This window comes from Manis javanica, chromosome 15, assembly GCF_040802235.1.
Source record: "Manis javanica isolate MJ-LG chromosome 15, MJ_LKY, whole genome shotgun sequence".
Lineage (NCBI taxonomy): Eukaryota > Metazoa > Chordata > Mammalia > Pholidota > Manidae > Manis > Manis javanica.
Genome location: NC_133170.1, coordinates 54,736,418 through 54,757,666, shown reverse-complemented (window position 1 = coordinate 54,757,666; position 21,249 = coordinate 54,736,418). Strand labels below are relative to the sequence as shown.

The window sequence follows — 21,249 nt, the reverse complement described above, 5'->3', positions numbered from 1 at the left end:
TGTTTCCTCAAAAAACTAAAATTAGAATAACCATATGATCTAGCCATTCCACTCCAGGGTATGCATGTAAAATAACTAGAAGCAGGGAATGGAACCGATATTTGTACACTCGTGTTCCCAGCAGCATCAAAGCAGCCCCAGCATTCCACCATTGTGCTTTCCCTGGTTTCATACCTTGACCAACAGCCTTCCAGAAGCAGGTGATCCTCCTGACCAATCATCACTAGGTCACTAGTAGCCCGCCATTAGTCACAATGCCTCGGTCATCCACCTCACTTCATCTCAAGGCATAGGCATCTTACCATCTAACGTTATCACAAGAAGGGTGAGGGCAGTCCAGTAAGGTATTTTGAGAGACCACAATCACATGACTTTTATTACAGTATATTGTTATAATGTTTATTTTACTATTATCGTTGATTTTTTACTGTGCCTAGTTTACAAATTAAGCTTTATCACAGGTGTATATGTATGGGGTAAAAACCATAATATATATTGGCTTTGGTACTACCTGTGATTTCACTGGCGGTCCTAGAAGGTATTCCCTGAAGACAAGAGGGGACTCCTATATTCTCAACAGCCAAAAGGTGGAAGCAAGCCAAGTGTCCATTGCCGGAGGAATGGATAAACAAAATGTGCTGTATACATATATGATGGAATGTTAGCCTTAAAAAGGAAGGCCATTCTGACACCTGCTCAACATAGATAAACCTTGAGAACATTATACTAAGTGAAATAAGCCAGTTACAAAAAAGACAAATACTGTCTGATTCCACTTGTCTGAGCTACTTATGTGAGCTCTCTTTGCTGTCGTTGGAATCCAGCTACCACATGGGGAAGTGCAAGCTAGCTTGCTGAGGAATGGAAAACCTGCAGCCCAGCCACTCCTGGTACCCTGGCTGAAACCCGCCCACTGCCAGACATGTGAGGGAGGTCACCTAGGATGGAGAGTCCCAGCTAACCCACAGCCTTGGGGGCGTCCAGACTACACCAGCAGAAGCCCAAATTGTTGACCTCCAGAATCATGAGTAAGGAAATGACTGATGTTTGAAGCATTAAGTTTTGGGAGAGACGGTTAGGCAGGAACAGATAGTTGAGTTCCCAGCTCCCCAGATGGAGATGGGACTGAGCCCCCAAGTAGAGTGATTACAAAGTGCCACTGTCATAACCTTAAAGATGCCTGGAAGACTTGTGGGCTTAGGTCTTGGCATCACCAAGTGGGAGCAAGGGATGCAGGGAAAAAAGGGAGAGGAGAAAGGTGGCCCGGGTGGTGAGAACCCTGGAAATGACTTCCCACAAGCAATCACTGAAAGACCTGGGGACACCACTTCACCTGCCACAGAGCAGCTTTACTGGGCATTGACTTTTCTATCCACTGGGGCATGTTTTGGAAAAGAGTGGGTTCACTTAGACAGTACTCTGAGATTAGTGGATAGACATTGGAGGTAACAGATTTTTTGCTCAAATATAAGATTTTTCTAAAAAGGAATATGCTAGTAGACTGATTTTAAGAAGATCGGTTGCCTTAAAAATAATGAACTATGTTTGTCTGTCATGTCTACAAGAGTAGGGATGCCTGCTTTGGAGGGAAATTGAACGTGATTATTTTTAAGGTCTCAATTAGATTTTTTGTAAGTGGAATATTGTTATAATAGACTTGCAGGAAGAGTAAGTTATTCAGTATTTTTGTGACAATGAGATTTGCCTTCAAGTAAACGTATGCATCTCAACTGAAAATGACAAGAATTTATAGAAACTTAGAATTGGAATTAGCAGGATCTGGGTTTCAACTTCACCTTAACCACTGACCTTGAAAGTTTTCTCCAAATCTCAGTTTTTTCATCAAAAATATTGGTAACAGTCCTATAGCATAGGCTTATTATGAGACTGAAATGAAATAGCTGACATACATACCCAACGTGCAGAAAATGATGGGTGAGTGCTAACTCTTATGATTGTCCCTCTTACTGGGGGAAGGAAGTGGAAGAGAATGAAGAAAGGGGTACAAGGTTAAGATATGAAAACCAAGAGTTCCTGACTCATCCCTAGAATAGTAGTGATTTTTATGCAGATCTTCCTCAATAAACCCACTGTAAATTGAAAATGTATGTAATATACCTAACTTCTCGAACACCCTAGCTCAGCCTAGCCTGCCTTAAATATGCTCAGAACACTTATATTAGCCTACTGTTGGGCAAAATCATCTCACACGAAGCCTGTTTTATAATATAGTGTTGAGTATCTCATGTACTTGACTACCGTACTGAAGGTGAGACACAGAATAGGGGATGGGAGGGCTGTCAGTGTCCCAGCTGTCACCCTCATGGTCATGTGGCCGGCTGGGAGCTGGCTGGCTGCCACTACCCCTAATCGCAAGATGACCAGATCTCCAGTAAGCATACCGCTAGCCTAGGAAAAGAGCAAAATTCAAAATTCCAAGCATAGTTTCTACTAAATGTATATTGCTTTTGCATCATCATAAAATTTAAAAGTGAAATATCAACCAGCCCCTCCTAAGTCAGGGACCAACTCTACTGAACAGGCAGGGGAGGTGATAGAAATAAGTGATTACACATTTATTAGCTTTTTTTTGTTTTTCACTTGTACAAACTTTCTCACCCCAGCTAAGGAGGGAACAACTCTGCATCCTTTCCCAGCTCGGCTCTAACCCATCCTATCATGAAAGTCTCCCTGCAGCTTCTACGGCAGGGGTGCATCAGCGCCGCCTGGGGACCAGGAAGGGGTTATTTCTGACCTTAGAGGAGCTAATTTACAGAAGCTCGGGTTTCTGAGCTCTCCGTGTGGGAAGGTAGCAAGAATCACCACAGAAACTAAGAAACAAAGGGTGGCACAGAGAGGGGAAGAGCCGCAGTGCTGCACTTAGGTGACTCCAGCAGTCCAAACACTGGTATGGTAGTCACACCCATGCCCAGCTCAGTCATCAGTGCAAAGCAGGCCAAAGTGCTCCCTGACCTTCAATCTCAGGGATCAAGCTGTGGGGTGATCCTGGAAACGACTTCCCTAAACTCCTCCAGCTGGGTATCTTCGTCTTTTATCTTCTCTCCCTCCTCTGCCTTCACTCCTTGGCCAGACTCCAACAGGGTCCATTTTGTGACTTAATGCTGTTGCTGGTCATGGGTGATCAAAGGAGCTGACATTGACTGAGGGCTAGTTATTTTGCATCTCCCTGTATCATCTCATGTAATCCTAACCATAATCGTAGACATCTGGACCAGTATCCTAAGCAATGATTCTTGGAGCAAAGCAGTTTGCTCAAAGCCTTACAGCTGCCAAGTAAGACCCAGGATAGAAACCCAGGGAGCTGGAATCCTGAGCCTTCCTTACACCACTGTATTATTCTGCCCCCAAAGGAGGTGTGAGTTTCTGGACATATGCTCCCAGCACAGAAGTCTGGCTGTGAAAATAGCCCTGAGGGTTTAAGTTCTAGAAGTGGATCTGGCACTGTGCCTGGGTGATCTTTCCCAGGTTCTGGTGAAGAAACTTTGTTTCACCTTTGAAGGAACTTAAGAAGCTTTTGTTTGTGTTCTTTTTGTTGTTCTTCTGAGTCACTAGGGCCATGAAGTCATGCAGGCTAGGAAGCAGCCCCCTGGACCCCCAGTAGTGGGCGGCATGAATCATGCATCAACTGGATGCTTGCAGGCCCCCTCCGCCTTCTCTCTGACCTGTCTAGAGGAAAGGAAGTGCCAAAGGACAGTTGCCAGGAGCCATGTTACTCAAGCTGTGTAGCAAAGCTCAGGGTGGAGGAAGACCCCCACAAATCAAGGGCCTTTGCAGCTGGCTCCCTCTATTACCCACCTTGATTTTGTTTTTCTCTATTATACTATTGGCTTTGCTTTTGCTTGCATTTTTGCCAAAGATTAAGCTAAGCTTTGATAAGCAGCACGGAAAGGAGGAGAACATAACCTTCCCAAAAGCTTTTCAGGACAGTGCTCCTGAAGAATAGAACATGCAGGGGCCAGATGGCGATCTTGGCATGGAATACCAAAACCTGCAGGTAGCTAGTCAAACACTGACTACCCCATCTCCACCTAAGTGGGAATGCCCCCCTTTTTCCTTATAATGCTAGTGAAATTAGTGAAGTTTTATAAGAAAATTAGAGAAATAGAGTTATGAGGGAATATTGAATAGCATAACCCCATTTGACACTTAATCCACCTCATGTTTTCTTCTATTTGCTACTTCTATAGCTTTTCTTCTTCCTTCCTAATTACAGCTCTTTACTAGAATTTGTACCTCTTACGTGAAATTACCAAGTACCATAATTCATCCAAGTGATAAAAATACCTCAAGACAAGTGCTGGGCATAGAAGCCATGGGGCATAAATCTGCAAAGAAGTGAAAAGCTAACATTTTCAAAGAACAATACTTCTCTCTTAGTTACCAGCTTTACATTTCCCTGTATGGCCCCGGAAGATGGCTGGTTAGCCAGAGACGGGTAATACTCCTCAAAGGAGGAACAACCTAAGACAGGCACAGTCGCAGGGGAGCCATCAGGTGAGAAAATGGGGGCCAACAGAGATGAGGCTTAGAACCCCTCCCCCCAGTGTTGAGAGATATCTTCTACACCCGTGGATGTTTTGTTGCCCTTGTCTAACTTGGATTAATACCTAGTCTATAGGCACAAACCTGATCATCTACACTTGCCTTCTTACAGTTCTAAATCATGCTTTCTGTCTTTATCTTGCATCTACCTATGATAGAATAAATATTATGAGGGGATAAAATGTACCCATTGCATTAAAAATATAGATGATGATATCTCTCTAGCTAACTGTAGTAGTGAGTGACCTGTATTTCACCCTGAGCTGATAGACTCCATAGTCACTGCTACATGCTGCGCGTTTCTGTGGTCACATGCATTACTTAGAAACCACTTTGCGTAGAAACAGGAGACACAATAGAGTACATGTTGCTGGGAAAAGTTTCGGTCAAGGAACAGAAAAAAGATCACCTAACACCTGACTAACCATGTATAGATTAGAAGGAAACAGAGAGAAAAAAGCTTGCCTATGCTTGTTAATCAAAAGAACAAATAAAAAATAATCATATCCTTGTGCAAAATGGTATAAATAAAGCTGTCATCAGCACTTTGTCAAGAGACCACCTCCATCTGACTCTGTGTCGTCTCTGTGCACCGACTCCATCTCATCCTTTTGGGCTTCACCCCCCCACCCCTCCCGGATGGAGCTGGACTCCGGCAGACAGGACAAGGACATTATACAAGGGCTTCTCTTCCCCTCTCATATCATTTCTGGCTGAAGCTCCCCGGCAAGTCAGCTAGATTTGGTTCAGTCATCTGGTATCTGTACTGCACCTGATGATCATTTACATCAGGGAGGCTCTCAATGTGAGGGTTACCTTTTAGCTATGGGTTTAGATGTCACAACACTTTTATTTACATAAGCATTTGAACTACTTCAAAGTCCCAAATGTAAACACTGCTTAAGCAACTTTACCATCCTGAGGTGAGGATCAAATCTGGAAGGGTAGATGCATCTCTTGGAAATGGCTTAAAATTAGCAAAAGGCTAAAAGTCCTTTAGGGAAAAATCAGTGCCATCCTCAGCGATATGATTCCCCAAGTTTAGCTTCAGTGATAATTCCGATGCAAGTGGTTTTTGGAACACATTTTAAGAAACACTACTTAAAATGTAACATCTAATCTCTGATCTGAATGTAAACTACCTCAAGGCAGGGATTGTGTCTTGTTGTGTCTGTATGCCCTGGAGGACCACAATCTCTACAGGGGGCAAACCCTCAAATGTCTGCAGACCAGAGCAGAGCACCCAGATGGGGCCCCTAGGATGCCTCTCCGTGTTGTTCTCAGTTCCTAAATTCCTGAAACTCTCTAGGGAGGTCGTGATCTTCCCTCTCTAAGACTGGAGTGGCTCTGCACCCACGGCAGAGGCAGTGGGGTGCAGAGGCAGAGAAGCCAGCCACAGTTTATGTCTCATCCCATACTTAATGGAGCCAGGAGGCCAGCCCAAACTACCAGCCCTGCACATTTCTCAAGGGCTCTGCTCCAGTGTCACTCGCCAAGGTTCACTCCATTTCTTTGGGCTGGAACAGGCAAAGAAAACAGTCAAGCACATCATACTTAAAGTCGCGGGAAGGCAGCCAAATCCCAGCGGAAGGAGCAGGTGGTTCACTTCACTCTTGCTCCAGGCCCAAATCCAGCATGGCCAAGCCGCCTGCACCTTGCAAATTAGGAAAAGGCTCTGTCATCTGTAGTTCTGTGTCCTTTCACAGAAAAGGAAAAGAATGTTAAAAAAACACCGCTAAGTGGGTGCTTTTCCAGTCCCATGGCCAACAGGGCAGCTGACATCTCATTCAAATGACGCTGAGATAAAAAACTGGCAAAGCCAACCTGAAAGCCCAAATGAAGCTCTGCAGCAGATAGCTCCCAACTCCATTAAATGTTGTGCAGATCATGCCACTGTTGGTCGGAAAAAGTTTTCAGAAAAGTACGCAATACCCTAATATTTGCAGGATAGAAAAGGAAAGGAATATATGTAAACATTTGCTTACATCTGATGTAATTCCTCCAGAAAGTGCCAGAAGAAGCTGATAACACTGGCTTTCCTCCAAAAAGTACCTTGGGGGCAAAGTGTGGGTGGGAGATGTTTCACTGGTCTTCTGTGGGGTTTCGGGTAGCTTTTGACTTTTAAAGGTTAATATACTGCCTAATCAAACATAGTTTAAAATTTTAAACTAGTTTTCAGACATTCATTTAGTACTATTTAGCATACACCAGGCTCCAGGGTAGATGCTATTCTCAAGAGCTGGGTGGAGAAGAGTAGAAACAGATAATCAAATAAATCATTACCTTGCAGGGATGGGAGGGGATGGGAGTGGGTGGTGGGCGGGTAGGACGAGGAACAGGCCTTGCTGGGATGGAAACGTGTAGAAGAACGAGGTAAGGTTTCATCCAAGAACTTTCTGGGCCAAGTCTTATAAAGTAAAACTAAGTAAGACCAAGTCACTCGTACCAGGGCAGCAGCACTCCTAGAGCCTGGACTGTGATGAGGTCAGGCCATTGAAAAACAGAAGCACTGGGACATCTAAGAGCCTGGACTGTGATGAGGTCAGGCCATTGAAAAACAGAAGCACTGGGACATCTCTCTCCACCTACGGTATACCTGTCTCACGGATGTGGGGAAAATAGTGCCCAGCAATGGAAAAAAGATCGAAAATACCATATACTATTTTCTACCCTCTCCCTCTTTCCTCTATATTCACCTAAACACACCCGAGAATCCCACTGTGTGAGTTCGATAAAGGTAACGAGAAAAGCTGACATTTACACAGTGCTTAGAAGAGCACCTGGCACAGAGTGTTTTATAAATGTTAAAAGTCAAATAACGCCTAGCGCAGACGCAAAGCTTCGCAAACATCTCCCCAGTGGAGAATTCCCAACGTCCCTGAATTACTCTGGGAGCGGGGCCTGTTGCAACTCGGGTTTTCTTTCCAACACGTTACTAACATAGTGGACGTATCAGAGGGGGGCCGAGACGCACAGCCTGAAGGACAGCACCGCTCCAGGTAACAACAACCCTGTAGCCCTCTGCCTCGGTTTCCTCCAAGCCGAAACTACAGTGAGAATGCTCGGGACTCCCGACCCCGGCGATCCGCGCAGAAGGATGAAGCACGCCCTCAGGATGTTGCGCAAAAGCCCCAGGCGTGGCGAGCAGGTGGCCCCGTGCGCCCGCCGGCGGCAAGGAGCGCGCGGACAGGTGCCCGCGGCGCGCAGTGCCCAACTGGCTGCGCGCTGCCCCGCAGGCGGGCTGACCCAGGCTCCAGAGCCAGAGCCTCGACGCGACCTCGCTGGGCGGCCGTGCCCAGCCCGGCCGCCAGCAGTCCGGGCCAGGCCGCCCGCCCCGCCTTCCTGAGCGCGGTTCCCCGTGCCCACGCCGCGGCGGGGACCCACGGTTCCAGCCCACCCGGGAGAGGGGCCTCCTGGAGCGGAGCCCACGCCAGGCCCGCCACGCTCACCAGTTCCCCGATCCCACGATGCACACTTTCAGGGGCGCCGCTGCCATGGCCAGACCGGAACGCAGCACCCTGATCCCAGCAACCGCGGCCGGCCGCCTGCCTCCCGGCTCAGTCCTGCCCGCAGCAGCCCGCGGAGCCCCGCCCCTCCCACCTCTCTGCCAATGGCCGCGACCACCCCGCCCGGGCGCCCAGGGCGCCGGCTGACAGCCCGGAGGCTCCGCCTTGCAACTCCCGAGAAGCCCAGCGCTCGCTGCCTGCTCCAGGCCCCGTGCCGCCCCGCCCCCTGCCTCGAGGCATGCCGGGACTTGTAGTGTGCGCCCCACCCTCAGGCATGCCGGGACTTTTAGTGCACGTGCAGCCGCCGGCTACGTATATCCAGTGAGCACAGCCACTCGCGCTCCTAGAGGAGTCTTCGCCGCACCCGGCGCTATTCCCCCGTCCCCGTCCCACTCGCGCCCAGCTTCCCGCGCCGGAAGGACTGCCGCACGGTACTGTGGAGTTCAAAGGGATCCCAGTGGCTGCAAGTCAACCAGACTTGGGCCAGAGCTTGGAGTGGCCACTCCTGCCCCTGCAGTCGCTGCCTCACAGTAGGAACAAGCATCAGCCCGACACCCCTGCGCTTCGTAGGGAACTTCCATCCAATGAGGTCTGCGGGACATGCTAAACAGTGTCTGCGCTTCTGGGTGGACGCTCTTTCCAGGAGAGTCCAGCGGCATCGCATCCCCCGTTCACTCGGCAGCACTTGCCTTCTTGTCTTTGCGCCAGTGCACCAGCAAGAGTTTGTGGTTGTGAGACTACACCTTTCTTCTTGCTGACAAATAGAACATTGCTGTTTCATTCTGAGCGTGACTTTTACATCCAGGCACTGTGTCAGACACTGTGAGAGAAGGACAGAGTGGTCTAAGCCAGTGGTTCTCAAACTTTGCTGCATATTAGAGTCGCAAGCTTTTAAAAATCCCCATGCCCAGGCACCACTCCAGGGAATCTCCGGAGATGGGAAACAGGCATCAGGATTTTTTGAAGTTCAAAAGGTGATTACAAAAGGCAGTCAAGATTGAGAACTGAAAAGCTAAAATAACAGTGGAGACTGGCTGAAGATACAAACACTCTGGCCCCTGGAAGAATACTAGGCCTATTAGTTTGATGGCCAGAGGATTAGCTGCTTTTTTTCCCCATATCTACATTGCATGAAAGATTGATCTATATTACTATATTACTTATGATATTTACTTAAGGAAATACTTAAAGGAGTGATGAGACATCATTTTCTCTATTCCTTCACTAATGGCTTGGTTCTCAGTTATTGGCACTAATGAAAGATACCTGGGAAGGGATGATGTGAAAGATGGACTTTTCAAGCTTTATTAATTTTTTTCTTGCATTTTTGTTACAAAATGAGTTTGTCAAATTAAATTATGAAGTATACGTGCACTGCAAAAATTTACACCAAGTGATTCATTTTTTGTCTTTACCAGAAATGTTTATACCTCATCTGGAAACTCCTATTCTCCAGTGTTGCAACTACACCTGCAACAAAATGAACTGCCTGGCTACTCTGTGGACATATCTCGCACAGCACAATCTTACCGTGTTTACTGATCATCTGGTTTGCACAATACTTTGTGCCAAAATAGACGTCGTGAGTAGTCATTTACTTTATAGATGGGTTACAAAGGTTAAGACAAAAACCAAATAGATGAAATCCGTGAGCATAATATTGAGAGAATGAAGCAAAGTGCAAGAGAATGAATGCAGGATGATTCCATTTCAGAAACTAAATTAGATATGTCAGTCAGGATACATACATATGTGGTAAAACTGTGAAGGAAAACAAAGGAAAGATAAACAAAAAATGCAGGATTGTGGTTACAGTGAAGGGGAGGGTTTCTTATTCTTTATGCCTTTTGCACATACCGTTGACCTTTGAACAACATGGGCTTGAATTGTGTGGGCCCACTTTAAGCAGATTTTTTTCAAAAAATAATATTGGAAAAAAATTTTATATTTACAACAGTTTGAAAAAGCATTTTCTTTAGCTTACATTATTGTAAGAATGCAGCATATAATATAACACAAACTGTTAATCAACTGTTTATGTTATCAGTAAGGCTTTTCTAGTCAACAGAAGGCTACTAGTAGTTAAGCTTTGGGGGAATCAAATATATGGATTTTTGATTAGGTGGGGGGTCAGCACCCCTACCCCCTGCATTGTTCAAAAGTCAACTGTGTTATAAACATTTTTGTATATATATTTTATGAGAGTCGTGGGCGAGGGGAGAGGCTGCAGTACAGAAGACTGCAGGTCATCACCTAAGATGGCAATGCTTTTGTTGGGCTTCTGTGTGCCCCCTTCTGCAGGAGGGCTGAGCAGCATGGAAGACCGGGTTAGCCAGTCTTATTGTGACTGAGCAGCCTCTTTGGGGACCTGGAGAAGCCATAGAGTGTGTATGATTTGGTGCATGGAGACAGTGTCTCTGACAACATGACTAGTTGTATTCATGTATAGGCAGCTTGAAGAAGCCAGGCAGCACTTTAGAAACTTAGTCCAGAAATCCCCTTAGCTAAATTGCTGAGTTCATGAAGCATACTTTCAATTCTTTGCATTACAGGAAGCCATGGCAACAATATTGCCAGAGTTCCCTTTCCTCTATAGTTAGTCTCTTTTTCTCTTAACTCCAGATGTTTTTCTCAGTTCCTCCCTGCCAGCCCCCTTACCCTGTCACTAACACCCTCCTTGAGGCCTTTCCTAACACTCCCCCCTTTTGGACTTCTGCCACTATTGCCCCTTGTATAACAAATTACCCAAAACTTAAATCTTAAAACACTGCATTCTTTTATTTAGCTCCACAATCTGGAGTTGAAGCTGGGCTCAGAGAGGAAGGCTCTCTCCACTTGGGGGTGGACCATCAACTGGGACTGGAGACGATCACCTCCACTTTGAAGGTGGATCATTCACATAGCTGGCAGGTGGGGCCGGCTGCGGGCTGAGAGCTCAGCTGAGGCTGAGGGTTGCAGGCCTGCAGGCCTGGGTGTTCTCCATGGAGGCTCCTGCAGAGGCCGTGCTTCCCCATGGCACTGTGCCTGGCTTCCCCTAGCAAGCCTCCCAGGAGAAAATAAATGGAAGTTACTAGTTCCTTAAGACCTGAACCCCAAAATAATCACAACATAACCTGGGTCATGATCTTTTGGTCAAGAAATCACAGGGTCCAAATTCTAAGGGAGGGACCTAGGTCCTACCCGTCAGGGGCGTTTCAAGGAATTTGGGGACTATGTTTTAAAGCTGCCACACTCTGGTGTATTTCAATATAACAAGTGAGGACATTGAGGTACAGAAAGATTATGACTTTCCAACATTCCTGCGGGGAGTCTGGGCTTTTTGGGTTCCATATTCAACACTCATCTAACTCTACATTCATTCAACATGTATTTCCTGAACACCTACTACATGCCAGTCACTGTGCTGGATTCCAGGGATTGAATCCTAAACAAGAGAGACAAGGTCCCTTCCCTCTTAGATACTTAAAGGGAGTTACGGGCCCATTCACAGCTAATTACTGTACAGTGTGACAAATGCTGCTGGTTTCCTATGGCAGCCCAGAGAAGAACCCCATCCCAGATTCTGGGTTTCAGAGGAGGCTTCCTAGATAAAGTAAAATCTCTGTTGAAGCCTGAAGAAAAAGGTGGTGTCAACAAGGTGAGGGGGTGGGGTGGGGGACAAATGAGCTCCTCCAGGCAGACGGAACAGCGTAGGCAGATCCAGGGACTAGAGAGAGATTGGCATATTCGGTGTGGATGGGGTGGGGGGGGAAAGTGAAGGGGTAAGGGCTGCAGGGGAAAGGGAGAGAAATGGAGATGGAAGGGTAGAGCAGGTGACTGGTCACAGCTGGCCTTATGAACCACATGGAAGAATTACAACTTAAATCCTGAGGGCTGAAGAAGCCATTACAGGGTTTTAAGCAGGAGGTTGACATCACCAGCCTGTGTCATAAGAAAAGTCCTCCAGATGAATTCACAGGGGGAGGGCAGGAAGCAGAGGCCAGATGGGAACCTGCTGCAGTATTCTGGGTCAGAAATGAGAGGCCTAGACTGACATGGAGACCAGTGTGGTGGCAACGGCGAGGGACAGGAGCAGGTGAAACAGGACCATACCTAGGAAGTAGAAAAATAAGACTTACTACTTTCTTGGGTGGGAGAGAGGGAGGAGTCTAAGGTGACCCAGCCTTCATGCTTGAGCAACTGAATGGATATCATTTGCTAAAACAGAAAAAGGAATAAATCTAGAGGAGAGAATGATGAGCTCAGTTCTGGACAAGCTAAGTTTGAGGAGTCTGTTTGGTATCCGGGTTCAGTGTTCAGGGAGGCAGTTGGATATGTGCATCTGAGACAGACACATTTGCGATGCTTCAGCATTGTACTTGGAAATTCCAAGCGGTCAGTGCCCAGAACAATGCCAGACACAGAGTGGACACTCAATCAGAATATGAAGAAGAAGGATGGTCATAGGGGAGTCTGAAAGTGGTCAAGTAAAATAAGACTGAGTGTTTTTTCCAATCTGGCAGAAAGGAGGCTACTGGCAGAGCCCTCAAGTGTGGTTGTGTGGGTAGAGCACTGCACAATGCCAGTGGGCACCATGCACATTGTGGTACAGATTGGTACACTTAAAATGATTGTTTTCTGACAGAGGGAAGCAAGTGTCTTGAAGTAGGGGCACCTTTTTCCAGTCCACACAAAGGGACTGTATGGGCTAGCCATTGCCCTGATTGTTGGTGACCCTAATGGGAGTAATTAAATTGCAGTTTTTGGGCAGAGCATAAATTCAGCTTGCAGTGGGTGGAGAGATAAATGGAAGGTGAAAAAATGGAACTTGAGAGAGTGTAGCCAATATTTTCTAGAAGTTTTGCTGACAGCAGATGAGGGGTAGGGTCATGTGGGGAGGGAAAGGCAAAACTGAAGAGGGAGGGGAAGAATTCTTAGAGTTTTGGGTTTTTTGTTTTTGTTTTTGTTCTGTTTTTTAAGGTGAAAAGGCTAGAACATGTTGAATACTGGGAAGGAGCCAATAAAGGGTGAGAGGTTAAAAATACAGGAGAGGAGAAGGCATTGGCCTGAAATTAGATGACTCTCTGGGAAGGAGATACCTGAATGAATCAAGGAGCCAACCATGGGAAGATAGGCAGAAGAGCACTGCAGGAAGAGGGAGCAGTGGTGCAAAGGCCTTGGGGCAGTGACAAGCCTGCGTGGTTAAAGAACAGGAAACTACAGCAGAGTAAACAAGTGTGAGAGAGGACAGAATTTCAGTCATAAGGTGCAGTCAGGCCAGATCAAAATGTAGGGCCTTGTGGTCCATGGCTTAAAAAAAATAAAATAAAAGGATTTTCCACTAACTTTCCTTTTCCCCAGGAAAAAGTATTTTCTGGTCAACAGAAGCATCAAAATTAATATTAATAAAATAGACTAAAACCCTTTGCCTAAAATAAAATAAAATTTTTTATGAGTCTATGATGATTTAAAGAAATAAGTTATCAAGTACATTAGGCAAAATGGAAAGTGCTTCCTTACAACAGAATGCCAACTAATAAATATGAAGGAATGAGGGGCTGGGTGCTTTTACACTATCATCAGCAGACGCTAAAAGTAGCAGCGAAAGTTCAGTGAGGGACAGGATATTTATCTATCTTTCTAGAAATTTTGTTGACTGTTAAAGATGAGGGTCAAAGGATAAAAAGGATACTTACAAAGGATAAAAGAGTAACCTTAAGGTAGACAAAGTGGCTGACAACCCTTAACCAAGTGGGTAAAGTCAGCGTCACCAGGGATGGGTCAGGCATGTGACTTCTTTAACTGCAATGCCAATGCATTCATTTAATATTGGCTTGTTAAAAAAAAACAGTTAGGAATAATTCCCAGACTTCAGGACATTATAGATTAAAATTTTTCTTACTTGTTTTGAAGTCTGACATAGAATTGCCAATTAAAAAAATTTTTCCAAGTAAGGATATCAACTGTTGTCATATACCATTCTCACTGTTTCAGCTTATTTATTTCAAGTCATTTCATTCATCTTAGTTAATTAATTTTGGGAGGAATAATTCATGTATTCATATGGTTCAAAATCCAAAAGGATCCAAAGGGAATATAGTGAAATTCTCTCTCCCGTGCTTTTCCAGCAGACTCCCAGTTCCCTTCCCTGAGGAAACCCTCCTTAGTTTTTGTGTGTATACTTTGAAGAACATTCCCCAACATACAAACATATTTTTTCTTCCTCTACTTTTTATATTTTACACATTATTCTGTTACTTGTTTTTCCACTTAACATTGTTTCCTATTAAAAATGTCAAACACAAAAACATTGGATGCACACAATGAAAATTTTAAATGAAAAATGAAGACAAATTTAGCTTTCTAGTAAACTCTCCTCAAAGTCTTTGTTTTTCTCATGCCTCTGAGGCACTGAAAACTTTTGCCCAGATATTGGTTAAATTTATTCTTCTAATTCCAAGTAAGACTTGGGCCAACCTGGAGAAACATTTTATGAACTCTGTCCTCTCAGTACATATGTCACCACTTTGCTTCCTAATTTACATACTGTATAATCCCCAGGGGTGACATTTCTTCTTTGTACAAATTGCCCATCTTCAATATTGCCATTGACAGTCTAATGAGAAATTACAGAATTGTGGCTGAAGGAAACAATGCCTCATTCTGGAAACTTATATGAGCTGTTATCTCTCTTCCTTGGGGAATAGTGATGTAATAGATGAAAGGCAGATTGAACTGCTTGCAAAAACCAAGCAGAGCCCCAGACATTTAGCAGTAGCAGGTGTCAACTGTACTCTGTTCATATCAATGTTTATTAAATTATTGAAGGGGTTTGTGCAGCAGATTTTATCTGCCAACTGTACCTTTTCATCGGTCCCTTAGATTGGGACTGTGTAAGGATTTTTTGCTTCTGATAAAGATCACACTGCTGTAAACCATTTGTCATTTAGAACTTAGCTCTTAACCAAGCACTGGGTATTATTATTGATTATATCTGGGGTGCCAGCCAACTTGGATCACTTGGAGAACTTGGACGTTTTAAAAATAAAATTACTGGACTTAGTATTGTACCTTACCAGAGAAAGACAGATATATTTATTCTGTTTCTAGTTGATTGAAAATGATTTATCAACCTGGACTTGGTTCTAGATTTGACTCTTATTCATTTGCATTCCTCTTCAACAGGTATCTACTGAACTCCTACCATGTGCCAGGAGCTGAGGATAAAATACTGCATAAAAAAGTCAAAGTTGATGGTCCCAAAGAGGGGTCAGATAAAAAAATGAAATAAGTGCTTTCACAGAGTCCAGCCTGATGCTGCTCTGGCAAGAGCCAGGGTACTCTGGGGACAGAAGGGAGTGGTACCCAGGCTGCCAGGTAAGACTTTCTGAAAAAGAATGTCTGAACTAGAAGAGGTCAAGTAGGAATTAAGTGGGGGAAGAGTGTTTGAGGTAGGGAGAGCAGCATGCATGAAGGCTTGGAGGCAAAAGAAAAATAGCCATTGGTTGCTTTCAGGACCTGAATGTTCACTGAGTTGGAGGATCAAGTAAGTGGTAAAGACAGATGAGGCAGACCGGTGGCCCTAGGGGCCAGATAACAAAGGTTCTGTCATAGGTGGCTGGATTTTATTTTGAAGGCACTGGGGGAATACTGAAGTGTTTCAGCTGGTAAGTAATGTGGTCACATTCATCTTTGAAAAGATCACTCTGGTTGCAGCAAAAAGGATGTCCTGGCAGTGCCCAAACTGGATGCAACAACAGTGAGCTAAGGAGCTGCTGCAGCGACCTGGGCAGCAGAGATGGAGGGAAGAGGACCAAGTAAAGGCAGCACCTGCGAGCGGGCACTTGAAGGCATGTGGAGTTAAGGGAGAGGGAAGAGAAGGAGGACTTTCGGATTCCTGACTTGGGCAGCAGGTTAGGGAGTGGCAGTGGAGGGAGATATCCTGAGGCAGATGTTGTCTTTCTTGGCAAAAGCAAAAATACCTGTGGCTTTTCTAGTTTTCCTCTCTTCGGGCCTGTGAAGTCAGTTACCAATCCTAATGCTACAGTTGATGCCAAATTCAAGATTGATTGCAGTGTTCCATAAATGACCTGCAAGCATAAGAGATGGCACTTCGAAGGGCTCAGACATTTCCATTCATATGCCTCTTCCCCAGGACTGAGCTGGACAGACCTTAGCCCTCATCACATCACTTCACAAGGCACTAATGTGGTCACTCCCCATGGGTTCCTTCTCTTAAATTTTTAGTCAAAGTAATACATACACACAGTTTTTAGATAATGCTAAATGGAAAGGGACAACCCTCCTCCTCAGAATCCACTCCCTACAAATAGCTACCTTCAAGTACTTTCACCATTTCATCTATTTACTTCCAGATGTCTAAATACTGTCCTTATGCTATGTTTCTTTTTAAATTAGTTTTTGAATAAGTAATATTGGCTCTAAATAAAACATGCCACTTGGTATATCTCTCCTACTGCTTTCTCCCATCCATCCTGTTCTACCCAACTCCCCTTTCCTAGGTAACCAGTTACTAGTTTTCTGTGTATACCACTATACAATACAAGAAAACAACATTATGTATTTACTGTTTCTACCTTTCCTTTTTTTTTTTTTTTTTTTTTTTTGCCCAAAAGGTGGTATAGTGTGCCCTCTCAGTCATGGTAGAGTAGGCTGCCTTGCATAACAAGCAACCCAAACCCTTAGTGGCTTCACACTCCCTCCTTCTCCACGTCCCACCTGGGCTGTTGCACATTCTCCTCACTCAGGTTGCAAACCAACAAAGCCTCTTCCACCTGGAGTGGCAGGCTTGTGATGTCAAGGGGCAGGGAATATGACAGATTGCTTCCTGCCCCTAAAGGCTTCCTCCCAGAGGTGTTACGTCTTGTGTGCTCCATTCATGGACTGTCACATGGATCTGACAGTTTCAAGCGGGTGGGGAAGTACAAACTTGCCGTGTGCCCAGTGGTCAGAGAACCAGACATGCTGGTGAACAGCAATGGGGATTGCATCATCTATGTTCTGTTTTGCACCTTGCTTTTCTGAGCTAGGAAAATATTTAATTAGTCTTGCCACTTCAATAAATAGAGCATCCTTACATTTTTTTTAAAGCACATGAACATTTGCTGTATTTCCAATCTTTCCTTTACAAAAAATGCTACGGTGAATATTCAGGTGTTATTTTGTTATTGTGTCATTTACACATAGGAATAATTTCTTCCTAGGATAAATTCTCATAAGTGGCATTGCTGCTTCAAACAGTCTCCACATTCATGATTTTGATAAGATAGTCAAATTGTCATCCACAACGTTCAGGCCAGTTTACACACTTCTCAGCAATGTTTGACATGCCTGCTTCCCTACTGCCTTGCCAAAGGAGTATATTACCCAGCTTACAAGATTTCAGCAGTCTGATGGGTAAAAATATTCTCATTTTATTTTTACATTGCATTTCTCTTTTTACAAATACAATTTCCTGCTACTTCTTGAATTTATAATGCAGATGTCCCATAATGGTCAATGAGAATTTACTTCACAGTGTCCATACCCCCACCCCGGCACATATTTTCCTGCTCACATCCTCTCTGTTCCACAGTTGCATCACAGTTTTGAGTCAATCCAGTAGTCGGTTTGCCTTATTATGACACATAACATATTTAGTTATAGGTCCAAGAAGTGTATTATAAAAGAGTTCCTCTCTTGTACTCTTTTTTCCGCCCTGGACTTAATAATTTATTTTTTTAATTTTTACTCACATATTTTTTTTCTACTGATCCTTAAAGTTTTCCTCATTTGCCTTGTTGGATCCAGTATATTCCTGTTAGTAACTTTTCCCAAATGGTCAAATGTATTAGATAATGTATTGATTCCATTTTTTTCCCCTGGATGTTTCCCTCCCAGAGCCATCTGCCTTTCACACCATCCTGTACTGTTTGCTCTCCAAGCAGCCAGCTTCTTGGATCCTGTGTCCTCTTCTTGGATTGCTCCTTGAATAGAGTATATTCCATAACTTCCAAAAAATTCTGTTTGTAGATCTTTAATACCTTTGTCTAATCTGATCTGAGATACTGGTTAGTATGACATCTTGGGGCAAAGACCATTTCCTTTCCAGATTATGGAGGAGACATCACTACATTGGTTACTAGTATCCAGTGATATTGTGAAGAAATATGATTTAATTTTGATTCTGTTTGGGATAGAAGCTTCTATTTGTCCTCCAGTATCCCTTCCTCCTCTTTCCTGGAGCAAAATCATGCCTCCCTGTAAGCCTAGCTGGAGACTGTTTCCTCACCTTCCTGCAGTGCTGTCTGGACAGGTGACTAAGTTCTGGCCAGCAAAGTGTGCGTTGAAACTGTATTTTCCCCTTTAGGCTATGATCCAGCAGGATCAGCATCCTGAGGCCTTTCGCTTTCCCTCTTCCCTGAGGTGGGATGTAGACATGATGGATGGACAGACCTAGGCTGCCCCTTTGAACTCAGAATTGGAAGCTGGGTGGTGAAGATTCCTGAGCTGCCCTTCCAGCCCTGGACTCTTCCTCTGAGCTGTGCTGTGAGTTAGCAACTCATTTCTACTTTGATTGTGCTGCTCCATTTCCTATCTCTGTGTTATGGCAACTTAACTTCTTCCTAATTCTCTCTATATGACCTGTTATTCTCTCCCTCCTCTCTCACCAAAAGTTTTAGGATCCCCTTTTTAGCTCCTGAAATTTCATGATTGTAGCTCTGCCATGTTCCTTTCTAAATTGAGCAGTGCACTTTTAATCAGCATTACTGTGTTTTCAATTCTGTGAAATCTTGTCTCATTTCTTCAAGAAATGGCCCCTTTCCATTTTATCTGTAGCTTCTGTCTGAAAACTTTTATCGTCTAACGTTGGTCTCCTTCCCTTTTTTCATTCCTCATTCCAGTGGGCCTGCCCACACCCCCACTTTCTGGATTTTATCTGTCCACTCTTTTGGCGCCTTTTTTTTTTTTTTTTACTTTTTTAAAGCTGTGTTGTTTTCAGTTTTCAAGAGTTCTTTTTCATTGTTCTTTCTGTCTCTTTGAAGATACTAAGTATGGGGTTTTCTTCCTTGGATTTGTTGTTACTGTTTTTGCTTTTCCTTGCTGGTGTTCCCTCATGCTGGAGGCCCTTTCAGATGTGTGGTGATATGTGGCCGTGCTTTCCTGTTTAAGAATGAAGCCACTCTAAGTGAACTGGCAGAGCTGGTCAACGGAGGGTGACTGGGTGGCAAACAGGTCTATTTTGTGAGGCACTCCCAAGTGTCAGCATCCTGACGACTTTTCTCCAGGGCAGATTAATTTTTCAAAGGGTGAGTTCTATAGATTCCTGGTTGGGGGGCAAATGCCTCACCCTCAGAGTTGTGGGGAGGAGGGATAGCTCCTCTACACTCCCAACTAGCTTTCATCTCAAAAGGTATTATTGATTCACTGTAGTGAGTCAAGGACTATAATGTGCAAGTTATAATATATGTGTATTTGTTTATTCATTGAACAAATGTTTACAATAAGTCAGTGTGTGTGTGTGTGCACATGTGTGTGTGTGTATGGGTGACACTGGGGAGACAAAATAGAGAAAAATCACATCTGTGCTTTGGCTTATAGCAGGTGTGATTACGATGTGAGTCCAGGTAATGACTGTCGCTGTGGGTGGAGGGCACCTCGGCAGCACCAGCCAGCGCCAGGCAGGGCTTTCAACTGTATTTTTTCAGAAAGTAGGGGAAGCGACTCTATTCCTTTCTGCCCATTTCACCCATACAGAGGTTCCCTTCCTGCTTGCACCCCCATTCCCAAACAGATTTACCAATTATATATTTATAGACTAATATGCTTTGAAAAGACTTCTGACATGACAATACTGCTGAGAAAATGAAAGTCTACCACTGTAGGGAAGGCCTCCCCGACCCTTCCCCTACTGTTCTATGAGGACAGCTATCCGCTGCTTCACCCCAAATATGTCTGGCCTTGAGAAACCTGAAAACAGTGTGTTGTACCCATGGGAAAAGAGCTAGATAAGGACCTTGAAGGCCAGACACCTGGCCATGAAGGCTGCACGCATGTGCATCTTCAATATTTATGCAACCATGAATTAGCACTGTAGCAGTAAAAGAAGTACAGCTTTATGAAGAATAAAGGGGCCTCTTTGAGTACTCTCCATGACGACTCCAGCTGCCTTCTTTGCTCTTTGTGTTGCCCCAAAATCTCAAAGGCAACCCCCAGACCCCAACAACCAGTCATTTATATCTTGGTATTGTAGGACCCCTTCCTCCATTTTGTGCCCTCCGTCTTGAATAACTATGTCCCCTACATGACCCCTGACTCCATTTTGTGTCCCCCATCTTGAATAACTAATGACCCCCTGCCTCCATTTTGTGTCCCCCATCTTGAATAACTAATGACCCCCTGCCTCCATTTTGTGTCCGCCATCTTGAATAACTATGACCTCTACATGAACCCTGCCTCCATTTTGTGTCCTCCATCTTGAATAGCTGTGTCCCCTGCATGACTCTGTTGGATTCCCCTGAGGAAGGCGCCGCCCCAAATCACTCACCAAAGACGTTTCTTGATGCAACAAGCAAGAGGAATTTATTCAGAAGCCAACTAGTTGGGGTCCAAGTCAGCCCGTCGCAGCGGGTCTCAACGAGGACCCTGAGCACTTACAACTAAGTGGTTATATAGGATTTTCTGAGGCATTCAGCCCTAGAGGATTACCATGGTTACAGATTGTTTTGTAATAACAAGATAACAATACTACATAGCAAGATAACAATACTACAAAGGCAGTAATTTTTCAAACCTACGATTTCTGGGTTAGTGCCACGTCCTGGGTGTGTAGCAAGGTAGGGTCAGCATTTATGATTAACTAACCGAGAGGTTAGCGCTGCCAGCAGTCATGATTGATTAACTTGTTTTTCCAGAGGAGTTACCTGGTTTCAGTTGTTCCCTCTGAGTCATATATCAGAATGGCTTTTTGGGCTTCAAGATGGCCACTCTTAGGCTAACTTATTTCTCAGGGAGGTTGGGGTCCTACAACTCCCTGCCTCCACTTTGTGTCTTCCATTTTGAATAACTATGTCCCTCCATTTTTGTTCTGTGTCCTCCATCTTGAGTAAGAAGTTTCCCGCTCAAGCCACACCCAATTTCCAAAGTATAAAAGCAAAAAGGGAACTTTGTTGAGGGTCTCAGACCGAGTCCTGTGTTTTGA

General features: G+C 44.6%; 1 protein-coding gene and 1 long non-coding RNA gene across 6 annotated transcripts in view; one reads left to right on the top strand and one right to left on the bottom strand.

Annotated features, from left to right (window-relative positions):
- Positions 1 to 8,144, bottom strand: part of GPD1L (glycerol-3-phosphate dehydrogenase 1 like) — a 54,033-nt gene extending 45,889 nt beyond the window's left edge. For both annotated transcript variants that reach the window (XR_012125959.1, XM_037008630.2), the window contains exon 1: positions 8,013 to 8,144. Coding sequence is in view for 1 of the 2 variants with exons in the window: in XM_037008630.2 (XP_036864525.1) it covers positions 8,013 to 8,059 (47 nt within the window). In the remaining variant the exon portion in view is untranslated. The remainder of the gene's footprint in view (positions 1 to 8,012) is intronic.
- Positions 8,145 to 8,372: 228 nt separating this feature from the next.
- LOC108401085 (uncharacterized) lies at positions 8,373 to 20,761 on the top strand. 4 transcript variants are annotated; one of them, XR_005058635.2, is made up of 4 exons: positions 8,373 to 8,658; positions 9,488 to 9,651; positions 15,234 to 15,425; positions 18,418 to 20,761. It is a non-coding gene; the product is annotated as an uncharacterized lncRNA (long non-coding RNA). The 4 variants fall into 4 exon arrangements; XR_012125961.1 differs by having other exon boundaries at positions 15,765 to 20,761; XR_012125960.1 differs by having other exon boundaries at positions 15,234 to 18,596; positions 20,534 to 20,761.
- The last annotated feature ends 488 nt before the right edge of the window (positions 20,762 to 21,249 follow it).